The sequence below is a fragment of the Oncorhynchus masou genome, chromosome 28, assembly GCF_036934945.1.
Source record: "Oncorhynchus masou masou isolate Uvic2021 chromosome 28, UVic_Omas_1.1, whole genome shotgun sequence".
Classification (NCBI taxonomy): Eukaryota; Metazoa; Chordata; class Actinopteri; order Salmoniformes; family Salmonidae; genus Oncorhynchus; species Oncorhynchus masou.
The window spans coordinates 22757662-22783155 of record NC_088239.1 but is presented as its reverse complement, the minus strand read 5'-3'; the positions used below and the strand labels follow the sequence as shown (position 1 = coordinate 22783155).

Below are 25494 nucleotides of genomic sequence, written 5' to 3'. Positions count from 1 at the left end.
GTATGCTAACTATTTAACTGTACTAGAATGATTAAAAGGCTGCTTAAATTTTAAGTATCGGTTATCGGTATCAGGGTTTTTTTGGCAAGGAAAAAAATCGGATTTCGGTGCATCATTAATTTCAATGGTACGCCGCCTTGTTTTGTGACACAAATTTTAAGTCTGAAAGAGAAAAAGGCAAAGCAATCATTCAGCAGAAAGTGAGAAGTTTCTTCTATACCACAATATGTATCAGTATTGGAAAGATGTTTTGTTTTTCTTCACTCCACAGACCTACACTGTAAAAAGAAAAAAATATACAGTACCAGTCAAAAGTTTGGACACACCTACTCATTCCAGGGGTCTTCTTAATTTGAACTATTTTCAACATTGTAGAATAATAGTGAAGACACCAAAACTATGAAATAACCCATATGGAATCATGTAGTAACCAAAAAAGTGTTAAACAAATCAAAATATGTGTTATATTTAGGATTCTTCAAATTAGCCACCCTTTGTCTTGACAACAGCTTTGCACACTCTTGGCATTCTCTCAACCAGCTTCATGAGGTAGTCATCTGGAATACATTTAAATTAACAGGTGTGCCTTGTTAAAGATAAATTCTGGAATTTCTTTCCATCTTAATGCGTCAGTTGTGTTGTGACAAGGTAGGGGTGATATACAGAAGATAGCCCTATTTGATAAAAGACCAAGTCCATATTATGGCAAGAACAGCTCAAATAAACAAAGAGAACCGGCAGTCCATCATTATCTTAAGACATGAAGGTCAGTCAATACGGAATATTTCAAGAACTTTGAAAGTTTCTTGTTGTTGTCTTCACTATTAATCTACAATGTAGAAAATTGTAAAAAATAAAGAAAACTCTTGAATGAGTAGGTGTGTCCAAATGTTTGACTGGCACAGTATGTTGATTCAACATACTGTACAATTGTAAAGCATGCAGCTGTGATAGGATTGTGAGTTTGCGCAACAAGATGTTCCACACAGAAACTTTTGACTGTGTGTGCCCAACAACTTTTTTTCTTTGCAATCTCACAAACATATTGTAGCTGGTTGCCTTTAAATTGTACGTTGAACCAACATTTATTTTTACAGTGTACACAGAAACCAATACTGTATCTGTACACAGTTTGGGTTTCCTTAGCTGTTTGAAATTCAAGGTCAATGTCTACTTTGGATAAATAATCTTGGGATTCCATGCTCTCAGGTGGGAGAAAAGAGAAACCATTTTCAGTGAGTGAAATAAGTCATTTCAATCAATGTGTCAATCATGGAGCAGACCAGATATCTATTTGAGGGGGAGAGGTATCAATCACCCATGCGTGCCAGCTACCAGGAGTGTTAAGCGTTACTGCTCTGTGGTGCCTCAACACCCTCATGTTGACCTATGGTGACAGGTTATATCATGTGGTTGTGTAACGCATGTTAACACATTCTATATGTGGATATACCCCACTGTTAGGTTGGCTTTACATAAAACAAAGCAGTGGAAGTGGTATGATACAATATGTGTTATTGGCATCGTTGAGGGAAATATGTGTATTTGTTTCCAGCTGGAATCTCTTTAATTTGATTCTATTCTGTATGATTGTATCAATCCCCTCAAAGGGAGTTTGATAATAATTCATCAAAATGACTGATATCAGTCCAGGTACTGTACTTTAGTAATTAGTGCACATTTATTATATTCGATTGCTTGTTTCTCATCATTGTTAAGGCTCTGATATTTTTGAGGCAACATTTAACCTAAGCCTGCTCTTTAGTCTCAATGTTATTGCTTTTTCTTGTTTTGTTTTTAGTGTTATGTGATGCCCATTTATATGTTGCATCATGTGAGGCCTACTGTTTTAACTTCAAAGCATGTATGGATTCCCCCAAAAATTATAGACGGGCACTCATATTCTCTCTCTCTCTCTCTCTCTCTCTCTCTCTCTCTCTCTCTCTCTCTCTCTCTCTCTCTCTCTCTCTCTCTCTCTCTCTCTCTCTCTCTCTCTCTCTCTCTCTCGCCTAAGAGGGGTCTTTTGCATTTAGAATCAAAAAATCCAGTGAAGCACAGCTTTTCAATAATGCAGTACATACAGTACCTTCCCTTGGTATGCCAATTGCAAGGAAAACATGGCTTTACTTTTAAACCCTTAAGCAAGTGTAAAATAATATTGATTTGAGGTATTCAGGTATTATTGCGGTTGAGGAATTTCATATGTGCCAATGCCACATAAATACGACTTTTGCTCAGTTTCTACAGACTTAAGTAATGTCTGAAGGTCATGGGTCAATACTTTGCTAAATACTTTGATTGGTCAATGAACAGGTCGTGTGTAAAGTACTTGGATTGTTATGCTACTGTACAACCCGTCACAGTGTATGATGTACACAACTGTACAAGTTAAGAATAGACCGGTAGTTATAAAAACAAAAGGCTGTAGATATTATGCTATCTCAAGATCTGTAATCCGTCGGTGATTTTGACTTAAATACCACAAGATGTTTTTAATGGTTGATTGATGTGCCAATTAACTTCCATCAAATTGGTTAATAGCTTATAGTGTTATTAGACTGTGCATATTAAAGTTAGCTTCATAATTACAGTGATTATTCAACATGAATGTGAATAATGTATTTGAAAACTTTTTTTGTTATAAAGAAATACTAAGGGTCTTTCCATATGTAGCCACTTCTTGCCCAGACTTATTAACAAGATCAATGCCAGTGAAGATATCTATATAGAAAGTGTAGCAGCAGTCTTCCTTCAACATCTATCCATTGAAATCCAGAGGTAGTCGAGAAGTTATTTTTGTAAGATGTTGTTCTTCCTTGAACTATGTATGTTTGAGATCCCAAAGGCTCAGTTTCATCTCCTGTCTATTTCTCCACTGTGAGTCACAGCACACAAGCCTCTGCCAATTTTGAAAAGCCAATGCTTTACTTTAACATATACATAAACTTAATCTTGTGTCCTGTTTCTAGACTGGGAGCATCTCAAGGGCTGAGTAGGAGTGTTGTTTCGTCCACACGACTCAGCTTTTTCCTTTTACGAATACTCATTTAATTGAATGCCTTCTAAACAGCACTGAAATGCAGACATTATTACTTTACACTATTTGCAGAGTGATTTATCTCAAACCCTTTTTACAATTCCTCTGAGAAGATGATAAATTATGCAGATTTAATGCAAACAGCGCAACAATATATGCAATGCAATCATGAGCTACATGTACAGTATTCCCAGTGTTGGGGGGAAAAAGTACCCAAATGACATACTTGAGTAAAAGTAAAGATACCTTAAAAGAAAATGAAAATGAAAGTCACCCAGTAAAATATTACTTGAGTAAAAGTCTAAAAGTATTTGGTATTAAATATACTTAAGTATATAAAGTAAATATAATCTCTAAAATATTCTAAAGTATCAAAATTAAAAGTATAAATCATTTCAAATTCCTTATATGAGGCAAACCAGACAGCACGATTTCCTCGTTTTTATTTATTTACTTACATAATTTACAAATGAAGCAATTGTGTTAAGTGAGTCAGCCAGATCAGAGGCAGTAGGGTTTTTTTTTAAATGTAACGAGTAAGAGTGGAGTAAAAGTTGTGAAAAAAATAAATAGGTAAGTAAAGTACAGATAGCCCCCAAAAAGACTAGTACTTTAAAGTATTTTTACTTAAGTACTTTGCACCACTGAGTATTCCAAACTTGTTTTGTCCCATCTATTTAAAATATTTGCTATTTTTAACACCTTTGCACATTTGGAAGGCTGTTTAGATGACTGATTCTGAGTCCTACACTCTCTCTCATATCGGAAGATACTGCTGTGTAACTATTATACATGTAATTGCCATTGCAGCACCTGACACTTGACCAATTGCACTGGAGCCTTTGCTGCTCTTTTCCATGTGAGAAGAACTCAAGAACATGATTTCAGTGACTATAATTAACATTAACAACAGATCTTGGGCCATAACGTCTTGAGCGCCTACTCAAGAGTCAGTGAGGTTTGTAATTAGCGAGCACTTACAAGGCTGCATGGTGTTTTATGTACTCCAACTTAACACACTCTAACGTTATTATCGGCCACTTGATGTTATCACAGAGGACTTGTTTAAAGGTTCAGAGATTTTGTAAATGAAGTTCACTTGTAGTTCCTAAAACACATGTTAAAAACAGCACACTTGAAAATGGTGTCCATATCAGGACAGCCTCAGACAACAAATCAAGATTGACCGTTGTCTTTCTAAGTGTGCATGATTTTTGTGTGTTTTTTTTAACATGTGTTTTGGACTCTAATTTGTTACTAACCAACAACTTAAAGAAAACACATTGCTGTACACAGAGCTTCTACTTTTTGAATCAAATCAAACTTTATTCGTCACGTGCACATGAAACAGTGAAATGCTTACTTGCAAGCTTACTTCAGTCATGGTATGCCTTAGTGCCAATTTTTCAACTGATTGAAAATAGCTGCTAATAAACCTTTGCCTGTTGGCTGTGGTCAAATGACCAAATCACCCTCTAGTGGTCTTATGGGTGGAACATTATTAAACATTTTCATAATTTCATAATTAATCAACTTTTTTTTCGAAATCCGGTGTTTCTATGTCAAACAGTTTTGTTATATTTCAGTCTTCTGTGATGTATATAAAGTAATAGTGGGATGCAAACTAAAAATAATTGAATACATTTCAACTCCTTATCTAACATTGTACAGGTGTCTTACTTTATTTAAGCCCATAACCATGTGTGTGATGTGTATGCTTTTGTTTCAAAGTAGATTTGTTTAAGACTACCAATAAACATTGTGTGACCCTGATTTAGCTCACTGCAGTAAAAGGTTTTAAAGATCGACTCCACATTTGGGGAAACAACACCATTTTCACCCGGCGCATTCGTTATCGTCTCTGATTTGTTGATGTAATGGAGGAGAAATGGAGGAGAGGAGCACAGTAGTCCACACATTGTGACGAATGTCATTACGCCGTACGGCATCTTCATCTCGTCCCTCTACTGGACGGAGAGCATAGGGTTTCACAATACAAAATGGAGGAGCATAGTATCCTGTCAGAAATCACATTTATTTTGGAAGATTGAAAAACATGACCTTTATTTAAGACAGGAGAAACATTGTTTCAGGTGATAATAAAACATGTTTCGTTTAATTACTTTTCCCTCAACTTTCCTCAAATCAAGCTAGTTTACAGAGCAACTAGGTTGAAGATACTGTAGCTAGCGACCTCCACCGAATAATGATCATTAAAAAAGTGTCATTACCATCACAATGAAATATAACAGGAGGCAACAGTCAAAATATAATTGGCTTAACAGCGAATGTGTATTATTGAACATTAGGCTACTAAAATAGTACTCACTTATAGTAATGCGTAATTGTCCCATAAGGCCATTGCCGAAAACCACATATTATTTTCTTGCTCTGTGGTTTGGTAACTTCCTGTTCTATTGACGGACTCTGGCTCAGTTGTTTCGTAACTGAGCCTTCAACCGCAAGGGGGTGCTGCGATACCATTCCGTTGTGGACAGTCCCCATTGAAATGAATGACATCAGGCGTAACGCAACGGACTGCTTAGATGTAATGTGAATGAGGCTTAAGTGTTGTAAAAGAAAACGCAGTACACATTCTGCTATTCTATCTCGAGTGCAAGGGGGAAAAGAAAAGTGTTAGTTGTTTGTAGTAACTAGTTTGTTGTTGTAATATCCAAAACTGACGTGGCAGTTCCACCAATTAAAGACTCAAGTGTTACCGAAAGTGAATCTACATCCAAGTTGATCATCTTTCGTTTGGTTGTTGGCTTGGGCAGGCTCTAGTAACGCTATTGTGAATAGCTTGTTGAGCTCAAGGGGCTTAGGTGACCTTTTAAAGGATGAGAGGGCGAGTCTAGTTGTTTATTAATGTGTAGTACAATGTGCAACAAGCATTTATCAAAAGTGAGAAGTGGTGCTTTGCAACAGATTTAGCTAACAGCTCGTTTACATCTGTAGTCCCGTGCAGGTGAACATAAAAACACGAAAGCATTATATACGAAAGGACAACATACATACTGTACATCAGACATTTCAAAGCATGAAGGACATAGAGACACGTTTCAACACGTTGTTGCTGCTGATTTTATGACCTGATTTGTTTTGAAATCAAGGCTGCCAGTGATTAAATGTAACACAAAGGCCTTATTGACAATAACAAAAGGATCATAACAGAAATAATGAAATAAGCCAGACAATCGTAATGATGAGTGGAAGTGCATTAGGTCTATACAGTATTTCAACGTAGATATTACCATTTGGTTGCAGGGAAATGGGCGGCCGCTTGCTTTTTACACAGTAATTGTGGGACTCATTTTACATGAAGTCAATTTCAGTTTGCATGAGAAACAGCAGTGTGTCACAGTGGAGGGTTTTTGTAATAAAGAGACAAGAGATTGAAATTGAGATACTCCAAACGGCTGAGAGTGTGTCGAGCTCAGAAGGCAGCCAGGCGTCGAAAATGAAATACAAATGAGAAAGCAATGGCTCTTTTGTTTCTTATTGTCACTTTAAACTTTTGCATCAATGTCAAAAGACATTCAGTCAATCTAAAGAACGCTTGGAAATTATACAGAAAACATTCGGAGGCGAAGGGGCATCTTTATTGATGAAAACGGGCATTCTAAGACTACAAGTCTATTTCCCATTTGAAAAACCAAGCTATTCAGTTCCGCTGAAGCTACAGGCTTAAACTTGTGTACATTTGTATAGATTTCTCTCATTATGAAATCAGCACATTTCCGTGACAGTTAAGTGTCTGACAACACAACGGCAGTCTGCAAGTGGCCTATAAATGTCTATTACACTTCAAGATAAATGTCTGGATTCTGAAATAATATCTGAAATGCATTATTTCACAATTAAATAAATTGCATTTGTTTGTACAAGGCTAAATGACTAATGGAGTTCGACAGTTAAATGCCCAGCATTTTTATGGTTCGCAAAGCCAATGGAAATTCACCAGACCCAATTGGGATAAAGCACCCCATAAAGCTGTGATCCAGAACTGAACTGGAGAGACAGGCTAGGCATACTCCAATCTCTTTCTGCTGGACCTATTCTCTGGTCATTGAAGGGTAGATGAATGTCAGAGTATTTAACATTCTATGTCCACTTTAAGAAATACATGACGTTTGAACACAGAGGGAAACCAGGTAGGCAGATGTGAAGGTCTTTATTTTAAGAAAATGATCTACCCCAGGTGACATATATTGTTTAAATCAGGGGGCAGTTTGTCAAGAAAAGATTGAGATAGAGGACTTTGGTGAAATCCATGCAGAAGCCCCACCAATTACCTTCACATCATCAGTGTTAATTTCATCACCAAAAATATTGGCTAAAATATTCACCAAGCACCTATTTTTCAGTGACAATTGACGAGACTATAACTGACTAAATAGTCCCAGAGAAAAAACTGTAACTAAACAAAAAATATTTTTCAGTTCCCTAAAACAAGTCGAGACTAAATTGTCTCTGTGACTAAAATCAGACTACTAAATGGACTGGACAAGAGTTTTTGGAGAGATTGAGAGCTTTTCATTTATGAGCACAATTAATATTAGCAGCGCAGATGTTCTGTGTAGGAGTGGGAAGGATGTGCCACACTCGGCACACACAGCCTATGCTACGTCAGCTCATGAGCGGCGGGGGAGCAAGCGATGAGTGTGTGCAGACAGGCTCCACTCTGGCTCCGCCTCTGATCATACACATTGCACAGGGGACTCTCTTGCTTCCCCGTAGCTAACCAGTCAGCACCAGCCTTCTAGTTAGATACCCTTTTCCTGGATAAGAAACACAAGCTGTTTTAAGAAATTAAAAACAATAGCAGAATTAAGTTTAACAGTAATACAACGATCTAGCTATGTTTGTCGCTCCCTTGAGCATAGACACGTTTAGGAATTTGTAGTCTCGCTCATCCCTACTGAATTTTATAGCCAGGTTCTGTAGCGAACGTACTAGCCAAGTCTCCCTCTTTTCCTCAAAGGAAACAGCTTGATTCTAGCCATTACCGTTCAAAATAAATGTTTTTTTTCTCTGTTTTTTTTTTCTTTCTATCGTGCATTACATTCATTAAGTATATCGCGGGCTGTTCTAAAAGTATGCTACTTGCGGACCAGATTTTTCTGCAATCTAAAGATATAATCCTATAATGCTTAATTCTATGTCAAAAATATGTTACTTTTCCCGCATATCTAAGCATATATCTTGAACTGCCTGTATCCTGACAGGTGGTTATGTTTTTTTTAAAGAAATAAAATTTGCTTCTCAGCATCTTTGCTAAAATCTAGGTAAACTATTGAAAGGAATGTGAGTCTTATTCGATACATTTAGTAATTGATTGCTTTTCTAAAGTCTTCATGCTACTCTGTTTATCTTATACCCTATTGCCTAGTCACCTTACCCATATACATACAGTACCTTCCCTCCATCACTCCAGTATCCCTGCACATTGTAAATATGGTATTGAAACTGACCCTGTATATACAGTAGAATGCTTACTTACTTACTTATTGCGTTCTTCACATTTCTTCTTATTTCTTGTGTGTTCTTTCTAGTATTACAATGTTTTTGATTATTGCATTGTTGAGTTTTTAGTTTGCAAGAAAGGCAATTCTGTGCCCCCTATGGGCAAGAATTAGCTGGTTATAGCTAACAACCTGGGGCACGTTCAGCAGGACACAACATTTTGGAACGTTCAGATAGATGTAGAACAAACATGCCTCTCTGGCAAATAGACAAAAAAAAAATAACGTAGGTTCTATTCATGGAATTTCTATTGGCAACGTTTTGCAACTAAACACTGCCCTGGTAACATTACCAGTAGTCTATGGATATAAAAATGTTTATTGACTAAATCCCTCTTGCCACTACACTATATCTGACTGGGTAACTTTATATTTTGTTAATGTGGACCCTAGTGACTTAGACTTGAGCACTTGGACCATAGGGACTAGTGACTCGTCTTGTGACTCAACCATCGGTAACTCGGACTTGGACTCGGATTGAAGCATGGGGGACTTGGGACTCGATTTGGACTCGAGGTTTAGTGACTCGACTACATCACTGGGCAAAACAGTCATCAGCCCCGTTCTACTTTTGGACATAAATGTGGCTGGGGGTGTCTGTGGAATGGTGATAACAATGGTAATGACGGGACCGAGTGATGGTGGTGCAACCCATACTACTTTGCGGCACCATCTGGGGATTGTGATTTGGCTTGTCACCAAAAGCACTCACAAACTTCTACAGATGCACAATCGAGAGCATCCTGTCGGGCTGTATCACCGCCTGGTACGGCAACTGCTCCACCCACAACCGTAAGGCTCTCCAGAGTAGAGGTTGACGATTAATCGGAATGGCCGATTAATTAGGGCCGATTTCAAGTTTTCATAACAATCGGAAATCGGTATTTTTGGGCGGGGTTTAGTGACTCGACTACATCACTGGGCAAAACAGTCATCAGCCCCCGTTCTACTTTTGGACATAAATGTGGCTGGGGTGTCTGTGGAACGGTGATCGGCCGATTTTCCAATTTTAATATATATATTTTTTATACCTTTATTTAACTAGGCAAGTCAGTTAAGAACACATTCTTATTTTCAATGACGGCCTAGGAACAGTGGGTTAACTCCCTCGTTCAGGGGCAGAACGGCAGATTTTCACCTTGTCAGCTCGGGGGATCCAATCTTGCCAGCTTACAATAAGGACCTGCCTCTCTCTCGTTGCACTCCACAAGGAGACTGCCTGTTACGCGAATGCAGTAAGCCAAGGTAAGTTGCTAGCTAGCATTAAATGTATCTTATAAAAAACAATCAATCATAATCACTAGTTTACTACACATGGTTGATGATATTTCTAGATATTATCTAGCGTGTCCTGCGTTGCATATAATCTGACTGAGCATACAAGTATCTAAGTATCTGACTGAGCAGTGGTAGGCAGAAGCAGGCGAGTAAACATTCATTCAAACAGCACTTTTGTGCGTTTTGCCAGCAGCTCTTCGTTGTGCTTCAAGCATTGCGCTGTTTATGACTTCAAGCCTATCAACTCCCGAGATGAGGCTGGTGTAACCGAAGTGAAATGGCTAGCTAGTTAGCGCTCGCTAATAACATTTCAAACGTCACTCACTCTGAGCCTTCTAGTAGTTGTTCCCCTTGCTCTGATGGTGGCTGTTGTCGTTGTGTTGCTGGTTCGAGCCCAGGGAGAAGCGAGGAGAGGGACGGAAGCTATACTGTTACACTGGCAATACTGAAGTGCCTATAAGAACATCTAATAGTCAAAGGTTAATGAAATACAAATGGTATAGAGGGAAATGGTCCTATAATTCCTATAATAACTACAACCTAAAACTTCTTACCTGGGAATATTGAAGGCTCATGTTAAAAGGAACCACCAGCTTTCATATGTTCTCATGTTCTGAGCAAGGAACTGAAACGTTAGCTTTCTTACATAGCACATATTGTGCTTTTACTTTCTTCTCCAACACTTTGTTTTTGCATTATTTAAACCAAATGCAACATGTTTTATTATTTACTTGAGGCTAAATTGATTTTATTGATGTATTATATTAAGTTAAAATAAGTGTTCATTCAGTACTATTGTAATTGTCATTATTACAAATAAATAAAATACAAATCAGCCGATCAATCGGTATCGGCTTTTTTTGGTCCTCCAGTAATCGGTATCGGTATCGAAAAATCATAATCGGTCGACCTCTACTCCAGAGGGTAGTGAGGTCTGCACAACTTATCACCGGGGGCAAACTACCTGCCCTCCAGGACACCTACACCACCCGATGTCACAGGAAGGCCATAAAGATCATCAAGGACAACAACCACCCGAGCCACTGCCTGTTCACCCCGCTATCATCCAGAAGGCGAGGTCAGTACAGGTGCATAAAAGCAGGGACAGAGAGACTGAAAAACAGCTACTATCTCAAGGACATCAGACTGTTAAACAGCCACCACTAACATTGAGTGGTTGCTGCCAACATACTGACTCAACTCCAGCCACTTTGATGTAAAAAATGTATCACTAGCCACTTTAAACAATGCCACTTAATATAATGTTTACATACCCTACATTACTCATCTCATATGTATATACTGTACTCTATATCATCTACTGCATCTTTATGTAATACATGTATCACTAGCCACTTTAAACTATGCCACTTTGTTTAAATACCCTACATTACTCATCTCATATGTATATACTGTGCTCGATACCATCTACTGCATCTTGCCTATGCCGTTCTGTACCATCACTCATTCATATCTCTTTATGTACATATTCTTTATCCCTTTACACTTGTGTGTATAAGGTAGTAGTTGTGGAATTGTTAGGTTAGATTACTCATTGGTTATTACTGCATTGTCAGAACTAGAAGCACAAGCATTTCGCTACACTCGCATTAACATCTGCTAACCATGTGTATGTGACAAATAAAATTTGATTTGATTGTTCTTCTCTCTCTCTCGCGCTCTCTCTTGTGCTCTCTCTCGTGCTCTCTCTCGTGCTCTCTGTCGCGCTCTCTCTCAACCCTCCCTCTCGCGCGCTCTCTCGCTCTCTCTGATTAGAATTACATCTAAAAAGAGTGGCAAAATGACCACTGCATCACCATCAACTTTGTCTTGGCAATTCAAAAGAGAATGGTCTGTCTGAGACGGTTGAGGGTAAAATGTTAACTTTTGTGTCTGACATCTGTGAAGATTGATGATGGCAGAAAAATAACAAACAGTCAATCTGTCTGTTATTAGCATTGATCAGAATTGGAAAAATGTATTATATTGTAAGTATTGGCATCTCTGAAGTAATTATATACTTGACACAAAACACTCTCATTCTGGTTTTCTTAAGTAGCTCCTGTACTTTTCCAGCCTTATTTTAAGTCTCCCGTGGAGCTGACAGCGTTTATCCCCTCTGTTGCTGTTTCTTTCATGGACTGGTTTAAAAGAGGCTCTGAATTTAACAGACTTTCCCAGGAATAAGTCCATTTGAAATGCAATGCCAATTCCATGATATAGGCTTTGGACTGAGTGTTTGCTATAGTGCCAGAGTACTTTCACCAGAGCAAGAACATGGGCATGTTTTACATTTTTAGCAGACACTCTTATCCAGAGCAATTGGGATCAAGTGCCTTGCTCAAGGGAACACCAACAAATTGTTAAACTAGTTAGATTGGGGATTCAAACCAGCATCGGTTACTGGCCCAGCACTCTTAACCTCTAGACTACCTGCTGCTCAACCTAAAGCTGGGTCACTTTTTAAGGGCTTTGTGTTTTAACTTCTTTGAGAGTCTCTTATTTGAATGTTGGTTTTGGGTAAAGCCTCCTGGCAGTTAATTATATTTCATATGCCTATAGAGAGAACATTTTTTAAGATGATTATGATTTACAATTTTTGCTTGTTCAGTCTCATTTATGAGGAAACATTTGTCAATTTGTCAAAGAGTATAATCATTCTGTTTTCGAACTGCCTCCTTTTACTGACTATCAAAATCCCTTTCTTTCATTGATTGTTTTCACAGCGCTTTTCATTCATTCTAAATGTACAGAATGGGGAAGAATATGGGATTTCATTTTCTTTCATTTTAGTCGATCTTTCATTCAATTGGTATGTTTTTGCTTCTTCCATCTGGGATAAACTGTTTATTGATGTAGCTATCAAACATTTATAGCCATCGATGAATGATGCCGCATTTACACCTGAAATGTACTTTAGAGGAATACCAGGGGCTTTTTGCCATTTTTGCTTCAGTGACTGTGAAGACGAGACTGGTATAAAAATATATCTGTTTTATCATTTTCTCTTACATGCTGACCAGACCGCCATCGCGTGCATGTTGATTTTGTCCACCCACATCAGACACGATCAGGACACGCAGGTTAAAATATCAAAACAAACTTTGAACCAACTATATTATTTTGGGGACATAAACATTTATGCCAATTTAGCTAGCTAGCTTGTTGTTGCTAGCAAATTTGTCCTGGGATATAAACATTGGATTGTTATTTTACCTGAAATGCACAAGGTTTTCTACTCTGACAATTAATCCACAAATAAAATGGTAAACCGGGTTTGTTTCTAGTAATCTCCCCTCCTTCAGGTGTCATCTTCTTTGGACTTTATATTGAGGTTGGAAACCAACTTTAAGGTGCATTACCACCACCGACTGGAGTGTGGACCTCAGTTCATCTTCCAATCACCCACATGGGTATATGCTCCGAAAAACCAATGAGGAGATGGCACGTGGGTATATCCTCCAAGACTTGCAGTGCGTCAGGCGTCACCAATAGAACCAAGTTCTATTTTAGCGCCTGGCGTCACAGACGCTCATTGGCACGCGCCAGCAGTGTGGGTGCAATGATTGAATAACATGTATGTATTTATTTTGCCACACTCACGCACACAACGCGAGCAGTGTGGTCAGCATGTTAGAGTCTTGTAATGCATTGATGTCTCCCTTTCAAACGCTTCTTCAGCTTTTTAAGTGAATTTTTATTTTCTCTGTTTTCTTAGATGGAAATGATACCAGAGCCTGATCCAGACGACGAAGGGACTAAAATAAGTGTAAGTTATTGTATGTACAGAGCTTTTACAGTGTCCATATTAGGGCAACATCATATTTCCTAATATGGACACCATAAGTATGGACACATAAAACCATCACCATTACCACTATTTTGCTACACCTGCATTAACATCTGCTAAACAGGTGTATATGACCAAAAACATTTGTTTGATGTTTCTGTTGTGTCATTACATGGTTCTTTGTACTGAACAACCAGTCATGTGGATGGGATGTAGTTGCTCCTGCATCATTCATTGAACATCTCTTTAACTTTATCTCTACAGACAGTGAAGGTACAGGGAAACGACATCTCCCACAAACTGCAGATCTCCCGGGTGGGGAAGAGTGACGAGGGCCTGTATGAGTGCAGAGTCACCAACGCCAACTACGGAGAGCTGCTGGAGTACAAGGTCCAGGCCTACCTGAATGTGAACAGCACCAGGCCCCGCATCAGACCGGTCAAGAAGACGTCCCCCCTGTCCCACCTGACAGCAGATAAGAAGCCCCGCAAGACAGGCTCCACAGCAGCACAAGACGGCATGAGCGCCGACCAGAGGGTCCGCTCTACCTCCAGCTCTCAGACTTCCTCAGCCAAGACAGTCAAACACAGTTCAGGTGAGATAACGGCGCCAGAGATTCTGCTTTGGTTTTTCATATAAATTTTCTTCCCTTCAGTAGGGTAAATCGTCAGCCAATCCGTCTAACTATTTGTAAAAAAATGTCTTTTTTTCTGCCTGTATGTCAGTCTGCTTGTCCATCTGCATGTTTCTTGTCTGTCTTCCTTCAGTCTGCTGTCCGCTTGTCAGTTTATTCCACTTTAAAGCAATTCACCCATGTAGTTAATCAAAAAGACACCGAAGGACACTGTAGTGAGTGAACATTACAATTGAATGTGGAAATACAGCAGAAATAAAAGCCCAGACTGCAGTTTGTGATTATGAGGCAGAAGCGCCCCAAATTATGCTGACAACTGTGTGGCGCTGAATGCTCTGTGCAGTGTATGACACTGATAAATGTTCCTCTATTGCTCCCCCTGCGGTCTTACCTTTACTGAGCACTGTTATGACTGGAGGACAGTTACATTGCTGCAAATGCAGGTTTTTTGGTCGATGAACAACAATTGTCAAACAATTGGATGAAATTAGACCTGTGAGAGTAAAACGATTTTCCACGTTGCCTTACCTGTAAATGATGGCAACTGTTAGCCGAGTCGGAATTAAGTGCATGGAGGTTTGCCTGAGTTACTTGCCTGTGCAGAGAAGACCAATGTGTCAGGTCTAGTTACCTCACAGTCTGCATATATTGGTTTTGGCACTGTTGGTTTTTCAACGCTTTGGGTCACTGAAATGAAATACAACAAATGTCCCAGAAGTGATATGTACTGTACCAAAAGGCCTTCAACTTTGTTTAAACCATGTGGCAAGTCGCCAACCGGTTCTGGAAAATAGCTGCTTTCATACCCTCTTCCCAATGTGCTCATACAACTTCAAACACAGAAGAAGGAATAGCCCTGTCCTATCAGACATGGCTGAGTGGTGAATGACACTGAGAACTGGGAGAATTTGTGAAACACGGTGTATATGACATCGAACCTAGCTTCTGTACATTCTGATATCACTAAATCCCAGCTGGGATTTGCTACACAAGTCAGACTGTGTTATCACATTTTTTTCAGTAGCCCACCACGAGCTCCATCATGTAGGCAGATAGATGGCGCCAGGCCAGCTCTCTCCCTATGGCAGCGGCATATCCCTGGGTGACGCACCCACCCTCAGCAGGGAGGTCACTCTACCTTATATTTCAAATCTGTATTCCATTAGACAAAATAAGGAGTAAACTGGAGACTCAGGCTGTATACTATTGGTGGTGGATCAGGTGACTTTACTCTGTGCAATGTAAAGCGATTTGAGTCAGTACTTGTACAGCAACAGTATTTGGTTTGGTATTTAGTAGTGTTGTACTCATGTTGTAGCCTAATTATTTAGTTTGGTTGTGGCAAATGATAGGTTTTTTAACCTTTCCTGCGACATTACTTTTTCAGTATGTATCTAAGAATTGCATTTAAGCTATATTCAGGGGTTTGAGTATGTTTTAAGGTGGGGCTCTCATGGATGGTGTGAGAGATTCACTGAAAGTCATCAGAGCTGTGTCTATCGGCATGTAAACCTAGTCCAGCCTCCCAGGCTACGAGCTGATTCATTATTCTCCATGTAGAGGATGTTTTGGCCGAGCGTGATTGCTGCTCCTCTGTGGCAATACTGTTCACTTGATCACCCCGGGCCAAATGAAATCTGGCAGGGAGGAACAGCGGGTTACAGGCCTCCGTCTTTTTCCTCCTCCCGATATTGAGCTTGGCCAAACCATAGTGTCCCCAGACAATTCTCTTCTTAGAACATTGCTGTGCTTGGTCTGACGGAAAAATCCAGTAAATGTCACCATGATTTAGGGAATATTTCATTTTCCATTTCCTTAATGCTGCCTTTGTTTCGTAGGATGACTTTTTTTGTGCCTCTTTTTCTGTCCCGGGCAGGTACCAGAAAAAGTTCATTAGGGAATCTGGTTTCTTTTGATTCTTTTGATTCTATTTTAGCTTGTGTGTTACAGGGAGATTAAACGGAAGAAAATCTTGCGTCGATATACAGTAGAGCATTGCCATTCAGAATAGCTCCCTATCTCTTCCTACTGTACTAAAAGTTCTGTATCATTATCCTTTGGACAGAAATGTATCGATGCCTTTTTCCTGTAGTTTTGATCTTATCAATTCAAGGACAATGTCCCTGAGAAGCAAATGAACCAAATGCGCATAAGACTGCCAGGCTTTTCAGTATCATACAGTTGTCAGATGGTGATGCACAAACATATATAATGTTGTTTTTTTTGTATTCCATATTCATATTTAATTTAAGAATAAGATCATTCCATATGTGCACAATGTATAAAATGTTTCAGACTAGTGCCATGGTAGCTTTTACATACATTTCTCCACAGCAATACATGTTAAAGAGAAGAACTGTGCACATATTTTGTGTGAAGATGAGCACTGTGTATGTCCTAACTGTATGCCTTCATTCACAGGTACTAGGATAGCTACAAGCTACGGACTTGCCATCCTGATTCTTGGCTGTGGCTTTATGAGGGATACCTTGCTATAGTTTCAAGAACAGACTTTTCCTCCCAGTATCACTATGTATGGCCTATTATTACCACCAAGCAGACAGCACAGTTGGCCCTTTTTCCCCCCCACCACTACTCTGCACCCAATGAATTCTTATTACCCATTGTACACAAGAGGCACCTTCTCAAAGGCCAGCTGCGGGATTACCTGTTGTGCCAATGTTTCTTCAGCACTCCCAACAATTGAAACAAAAAGGAAACCGACAGTGTCTACTTGGAATATCTTTCACAAATACTTTTATTTTGGTTTCCTGCAATACATTTATTGTGTCAAAGTAGAAAACAAAAGGATCTATATTTGTGTAATATATGAGTATATAATTGTTTTATTTCAAACTCCTTGAACTGTTTATAGCTTACATTCACTTTGTTGATCATGTAACTACATTGTACAAGGGTATTCATGCCCCACCCAAAACAAAATAACTACTAAAATACAACAAAATGATGTATAGGCCTAGTTGGATTGCTAAATTAGGGCAACTCGACATTGTATTATTTTAAAATCTGCATATGTATAATCTGCAACTACAATTCTTGAACTTTGTTATTATGGATCTGTTCTTATTCATTCTCACATTCTTTACTTTTGTACGGTATTTCCTTTGGTATACAAAAACAATACTTCCATCTCTTGTAATTTCCTGATGTGCAACAGCTTCACATGTTATGAAGCATAATAATGTCAATGTTTATATGTGACTGTGCCAGCAGACCATTCGTTAAAATTTGGCTGCACTAATATTGTAAAAAGCCATTAAGAAATGGAATGCTTCACTTAGAGCACAGCTCTAATATTCAAATATGCTCCATTACTGAAAAGAAGAATCTAGGTACTGCTGTAGCCTAATGCTCAGGGGCATTATCTTTGTGTAAAGAATCTCACATTAGCCAAGAAGAGTTCTTATGCCATTTGATGGTGGAATGATGCCCCAACGGTATCTATAGTATACGTTCCTTATCTGTAACACACAGATAAGGACAAGGAAACAGTTTAAAGGTCTTGTGATTAAGAAAATGGTTTTAAATTTTTCTCGCTCTTGTCCATTCTCAATGTTCATCGACACAACGCTTTGACAATCTGACCTCTTGTTTCAGAACCCGTTAGCAGAAGTCATGGATTCTACTGTTATACTAAACTGTTCATATATATAGAATCTTTCTAAATGTCTATCTGCAATGTTCCATAGACATTCAACACTTGGAATCATTTCGATTCACTATATGGATGCACCTATTTTATGTAGCGTCATTGTTAAGTGCAGTGAGCACTGGACATATAATGCCACCATAGCTACTGTATGAATAGGTGGTATTGGTAATCGTGCAGCAACAGTGCTTCAGATCTGCCTTTCAGTTGAGTTGAAGAGGGTATCCATAGACTGAAGAGAGTCTCCATTTTAAAATGTATCATGTGACCAAAGACCGTGGCTATGGCCATACAATATTGACGCTCACCAACACCGATCTCTTTGCACATTGCTTATACTATTGCCTAGTGTTCTCACATATTGTGCCCCTTTATTCCCTATCTTTTTACAATCTCAGAACGAGGTGGACAATATGCCCAGATTCACAAAGCACCATCTGTCCATTTCTTCAAATCGTATTTAAAACAACAGCACTTTGGATGGAATAATTATATGTATTGGCAGTACAAAAAAATTCCTGGGTCCACTAAGAAGGATCTTAACCTGTTGATACAGCAGTTGGAGTTAGCTGACAGAGCAAATAATACAGAGGAATCCAGCTAGAGACATATCCTAATCAGCAAGTCTGGTCAGGGTACAAAATGTGTGGGCTATATACAGTATTTAATCTGAGCTGGTTCCTGAGATGAGGACAGTTAATCTAGCAGAGCTGTGTCATGCTGCTTAACCTCAATCAATATTAGGCTATTGTCCATTGAGTCATTTTATGACTATTATCACAAATCCTAACTGTTCAGTTTTGAGGAAGAAGATTTTGAGAAGTTGACATCTGCTAGTAGAATGTTTATTACATACTTCTCCAAGCAGGTAAAATGGATAGCATATCTGTGTGCACAGTAAAAGAATGCCTTCAGTTGATCAAATCCCTGTATAAAATGTTAAAAATAAAATAAAAAATCTGTAAAACTTGTAAAGTAATCAGCATGTAACCTTTTTTATCCAAATGTTTAAAAGCAGAGAAAAGTTATGTTCTGTATTTGTAACAATGTTGTCATATATTCGTTTTGAAGCACTAACAACAGGAAATGGAATTTAAAAACAACTTTATTGACAGTCTGTTAAGGAGGACCACTTGCCATGTCAGTGCACACCTGTTGCAAGGCCTACTACTTCAACAGGAAATGGAATCACTACAGAGTACAAGGTCAAGCAAAGTGGATATATAATTTAAAGGTCGTCTGATAAGGAAATTGCAACGTCTGACAATTGTGGTGGCTAACAAGCACCGAAGTCTCAGTCCATCAAACAAGATACTATATTATGACATTTGAGCAACTCAAATCCATGGATATTGTTTCAGAAACAACAACACAGCAGTTATGTTTTGTTTATGACGCCGATGTCCATTGTTTCAGCTCTACATAGATGAATTGTTTCCTTATTACGCTTCATCTCAATGCAGTCTTATCTGTTTGTTGAATTGTCAAAAATGTTATGACCTGTAATTTTCATTTGATTTGGTACTGTGTGAAGCTTCTGTACTGGAACGTTGCAGCAGTTTGTATTATAATGATGATATCAGAAAAATATTTAAATAAATCATTTTCACAGATGGGATTCAAACACCGCTTCCTCTGCTGGATTCCATCTGTTAAATCGGTAACACATTATGACTTGACTTAGTGAGTACATTGGATGTAGTTCACTGGGCGGTCATAGTGTGGCACATAATGGGGCACGTACTGCGCATTCAACCATTCCGAGTGGATATCAGGACAAAGCTTAACGCTGTCTGGTCAAAACACCACTGAAGGTTTTAGAGAGGTCCAAACCACAAAAAGTATATTTAACCTGGTTGCAATTATAACAACTAAAATGTTTTATCTAATAAGATAGCAAGGATGCCAACTGGATATTCGTATTATCAATTAGTTGTGTCTATTGGCTCACAACACCATCTGTTGCATTGCTATCATTAAAGTCTGCTGTAGGAGAAACTGTTTTCTGCACAGGTTGCGACGTTGTTACAACTATACCGTGTACATAATATGGACACACGAGTACGCCTGTCCTACTATGTACACTGTACAGCTATAAAAACATCATTTTTGATAGAAGAGATCTATCTGGAGTTACTGTATGCAAGACTGTGTTCACCTTTGTATCATAGAACTGTCATTTAGTAAATAGTTATCAGAGTTATGAGGGGGTGATCAAACAGGTTCCCGGTTCCTGCTAAAGATACCCACAAATTCTCTGCAACAATGTTGGAGGCAGCTTATGGTAGAGAAATGAACATAACATTCTCTGGCAACAGCTCTGGTGGACATTCCTGCAGTCAGCATGCCAATTGCACGCTCCCTTAGAACTTGAGACATCTGTGGCATTCTGTTGTGTGACAAAACTGCACACTTTGTGGAAGTTGTTTGTGGCCTTTTAATGTCCCCAGCACCTGTGTAATGATCATGCTGTTTAATCAGCTTCTTGATATGCCACAAAATGAGAAATATGAGAAATAAGAGAAATAAGCCTTTCGTGCATGTGGAACATTTCTGGGATCTTTAATTTCAGCTCATGAAACATGGGACCAACACATATAAACATGTTGCGTTTATATTTTTGTTCGGTGGTAGTTTGAAAATAAAGATGATAAATGTACTTTGGTGCTAATGTTTTACTCCAACTTATTGAATTTGACAATGGTGCATGCATGTCACCTACTCAGAGAAGACACAGGTATTTGTGTACATTGTCGTTGATTGCAGAACTGGGCAAGCAGAGACGCAGTGTAACAGCTTGGTATTACTGGAGGGCTGTAATCATACACGTTGGTTTGAATTCAGTCTCAGTACACTGTGGTCTAACCACAACTTTACTGCCCTGAAAAAAATGCTCTCACGTCATCCAGTCATCCTTTTGAAGCATGTGGAAAAAATATATAAATACAGTTATATTCAAATTTGAAATTTGCTACTGTGGATATAATCAGGTTTGTTTAATCATTAGATTCAGAATGAGAAAATAAGAACATTTAGCAAGGACGGTGCCAGCCATTGGGCCCATGGGTGGAAACGCTAGATGAACATCAATGCAAAATGATGCCTGACTTGTGTTTGTTAATTTGGTCAGCACCATGTCCGTTATTTATGCGGAAATGATTGCAACCCAGCCTCCAGCACTTTAATCGTGGTTCGGGCTCACTATATCTCCACAGGGAAGCATGGCTGGGGAAATGATTATATGAATAAATCTGGGGATGGCAGCACATTCACATTCAGCCACTGGATTCCAAAGTGTATTCATCTGATAACAAATATACTATATTACAGCAACGTGATCATTCCCTATGTAGTCTGAGAGTGTAGAATGAGGCGTAGATTAAAATAGTGATAAAGAAACGCCTGGGAGGGTATAGTATATAATTTATTTAGTTTGAAAATAAAGATACATGTACTTTGGTGCTAATGTTTTACTCCAACTTACTGAATTTGACAATGGCGCATGCATGTCACCTACTCAGAGAAGACACAGGTATTTGTGTACATTGTCGTTGATTGCAGAACTGGGCAAGCAGAGACGCAGTGTAACAGCTTGGTATTACTGGAGGGCTGTAATCGTACATGTTGATTTTTAATTCAGTCTCTGCCTAAGTACACTGTGGTCACAGGAAAATGATCAAATCGCAATTCACTGCCCAGAAAAATTTGCTCTCACATTTCATCCAATCATCCTATTGAGGAGCGAGATTTAAAAAATATAAAAAATTTGAAATTCTAATTTAAAATTTGCAACTGCGGATGCAATCAGGTTTGTTTAATCAGAAGATTCGGGATGGGAAAAGAAGGACATTTAGCAAGGATGATACCAACCATTGGCCCCACGGGTGGAAACGCTAGATGAACAACAATGCAAAATTATGCCTGGCTTGTGTTTGTTAATTTGGTCAGCACCAAATCCGTTATTTATGTGGAAATGATTGCAACCCAGCCTCCAGTACTTTAATTGTGGTTCGGGCTCACTATAGCTCCACAGGGAAGCATGGCTGGGAAAATTATTATATGAATAAATCTGGGGATGGCAGCACATTTATATTCAGCAACTGGATTCCAAAGTTTATTAAGTTGTTAACAAATATACTATATTACGGCAACATGATCCAGTGGCAGTCGATGGAGTTTAAGATGTGGGAGGACAATAAAACAATTTATGAGCATGGCCTTATTTCCATTACAGCATACTGGATGACTGTCATTCATATTCCATTCACCCAGCTTAATGTAACATCAATAGGTTTAGGCTACTACATGATACAAAAAAATTCTCTATACCCATCATGAGGTTGCTACAACCTAGCCTATGAATGTCAGTTTACAACATTTACACAGGTCGAGAGAATAATTTGAATAATCAAGGTGACAGATAGAGAAATATTTATAACTGCCTTGCACACTTGTCTACATCTTTCTGATCTAATCATTAGTCCAACAGTTGCAAATGAGAGTTAGTATTGGACACATGTTTATCCATGTTTATCCATGCTTCGTTCAGTTACCTTCTGTTTAAGAAACTTTTTCAACAGAATCGGCAGAATGAATACACCTCTGATCACACGCAAACACAGTAAACTTTCATAGCAGCCACATACAAACAGCATGAAAATGTTGCTTGTATATAATTCCTTCTTGCATCTAAATGCTCTCCTTCTCTCACTTTTTCCCTTTGTTTTTGGACTTCAGTGCACACCACATCAGCTGTCTGTGACCAGGCAAATAAATACTTTCCAAGCCAAACCTTCATATCATAACCACTAACCTCAACACACAGCCCACATTGTTGTCATCATATTAGCTAATGACGTTAGTACTGTCATTGTTATGTACTTGAGTGAAGACCCAAAAGCGGTTTTAACAGAAACAGAGTTCTTTTAATGAAAAAACAGGAATGGCATAGATCCTCTTCCGACGTTGTCAATGGCACAATAGAATACCCGCAGAGAGGGTGACAAATGAAACATAAAGTCCCTCTGATGAATAGCTGGGTAGCGGCGACAGGCTGCAGGTCGCTCTGGGTCGGTGCGGGTCACAGAGGAACGGTGGTAGCTGATCACACGTAGCATATGATGAACTGGACACGGTGCAAACAAAAGATAGTTAGTAGAGTGCAGGATGCACCTGCCAGGCAGACTCCGACAGGATAGGACTAGGTGGAAGCAAACGAGACGATAGCTTGCTTCTGGCATGAGAAACACAAACGAGAATCTGACACCGAAAGTAGCAGGAACAGAGAGAGAAATAGAGACCTAATCAGAGGGAAAAAAGGGAACAGGTGGGGAAAGGGTGAATGAGCTAGTTAGGGGAGATGAGGAACAGCTGGAGAAGGAGAGAAAGAGAAGGTAACCTAATAAGACCAGCAGAGAGAGACAGAGTGAAGAGAAAGGACAGGAACAGACATAATAAGACATGACAGTACCCCCCCCCACTCACCGAGCGCCTCCTGGCGCACTCGAGGAGGAAACCTGGCGGCAACGGAGGAAATCATCGATCAGCGAACGGTCCAGCACGTCCCGAGAGGGAACCCAACTCCTCTCCTCAGGACCGTACCCCTCCCAATCCACTAGGTACTGATGACCACGGCCCCGAGGACGCATGTCCAAAATCTTACGAACCCTGTAGATAGGTGCGCCCTCGACAAGGATGGGGGGGGGGGGGAGCGGGGGCGCGAAGAACGGGCTTAACACAGGAGACATGGAAGACCGGGTGAACGCGACGAAGATAGCGGGAGAAGAAGTCGCACTGCGACAGGATTAATGACTTGAGAAATACGGAACGGACCAATGAACCGCGGGGTCAACTTGCGAGAAGCTGTCTTAAGGGGAAGGTTCTGAGTGGAGAGCCATACTCTCTGACCGCAACAATATCTAGGACTCTTGGTCCTACGCTTATTAGCGGCCCTCACAGTCTGCGCCCTATTACGGCAAAGTGCCGACCTGACCCCCTTCCAGGTGCGCTCGCAACGCTGGACAAAAGCCTGAGCGGAGGGGACGCAGGACTCGGCGAGCTGAGATGAGAACAGCGGAGGCTGGTACCCGAGGCTACTCTGAAAAGGAGATAGACCGGTAGCAGACGAAGGAAGCGAGTTGTGGGCGTACTCTGCCCAGGGAGCTGTTCTGACCAAGACGCAGGGTTATGAAAAGAAAGACTGCGTAAGATGCGACCAACAGTCTGATTGGCCCATGACCGTTAGACTGAGGATGAAAGCCGGACGAGAGACTGACGGAAGCCCCAATCAAACGGCAAAACTCCCTCCAAAATTGAGACGTGAACTGCGGGCCTCTGTCCGAAACGACGTCTGACGGAAGGCCATGAATTCGGAAAACATTCTCGATAATGATCTGAGCCGTCTCCTTAGCAGAAGGGAGCTTAGCGAGAGGAATGAAATGAGCCGCCTTAGAGAATCTATCGACAACCGTAAGAATAACTGTCTTCCCCGCTGATGAAGGCAGTCCGGTGATAAAATCTAAAGCGATGTGAGACCACGGTCGAGAGGGAATGGGAAGCGGTCTGAGATGGCCGGCAGGAGGAGAGTTCCCAGATTTAGTCTGCGCGCAGACCGAACAAGCAGCGACAAATCGACGCGCGTCACGTTCCCGAGTGGGCCACCAGAAAAAACGCCGGGGTGGCCGGCTAACTTGGCAGAGTGGGCCCACTGAAGAACGGCCGGACGAGTAGGAACGGGAACGAACAGAAGGTTCCTAGGACAAGCTCGCTGCGACGGAGTGTGAGCGAGTGCTTGCTTTACCTGCCTCTCAATTCCCCAGACAGTCAACCCGACAACACGCCCCTCAGGGAGAATCCCCTCGGGGTCGGTAGAGACCTCAGAAGAACTGAAGAGACGAGATAAAGCATCAGGCTTGGTGTTTTTGAGCCCGGACGATAAGAAATAACAAACTCGAAACGAGCGAAAAACAGAGCCCAACGAGCCTGACGCGCATTAAGTCGTTTGGCTGAACGGATGTACTCAAGGTTCCTATGGTCAGTCCAAACGACAAAAGGAACGGTCGCCCCTCCAACCACTGTCGCCATTCGCCTAGGGCTAAGCGGATGGCGAGCAGTTCGCGATTACCAACATCATAATTACGTTCTGACGGCGATAAGCGATGAGAGAAAAACGCGCAAGGATGGACCTTGCCGTCAGAGAGGGAGCGCTGAGAAAGGATGGCTCCCACGCCCACCTCTGACGCGTCAACCTCAACAACAAACTGTCTAGAGATGTCAGGTGTAACAAGAATAGGTGCGGATGTAAAACGATTCTTGAGAAGATCAAAAGCTCCCTGGGCGGAAACGGACCACTTAAAGCACGTCTTAACAGAAGTAAGGGCTGTGAGGGGAGCTGCCACCTGACCGAAATTACGGATGAAACGACGATAGAAATTCGCGAAGCCAAGAAAGCGCTGCAGCTCGACGCGTGACTTAGGAACGGGCCAATCAATGACAGCCTGGACCTTAGCGGGATCCATCTTAATGCCCTCAGCGGAAATAACGGAACCGAGAAAAGGGACA

At 40.2% G+C, this 25494-nt stretch overlaps 1 protein-coding gene across 1 annotated transcript in view; it reads left to right on the top strand.

Annotated features, from left to right (window-relative positions):
• Positions 1 to 20600, top strand: part of LOC135517366 (V-set and transmembrane domain-containing protein 2A-like) — a 32961-nt gene extending 12361 nt beyond the window's left edge. The window contains exons 3-5 of the mRNA XM_064941596.1: positions 13559 to 13609; positions 13895 to 14225; positions 16686 to 20600. Coding sequence (XP_064797668.1) covers positions 13559 to 13609; positions 13895 to 14225; positions 16686 to 16762 — 459 coding nt within the window. The 3' untranslated portion in view covers positions 16763 to 20600. The remainder of the gene's footprint in view (positions 1 to 13558; positions 13610 to 13894; positions 14226 to 16685) is intronic.
• The last annotated feature ends 4894 nt before the right edge of the window (positions 20601 to 25494 follow it).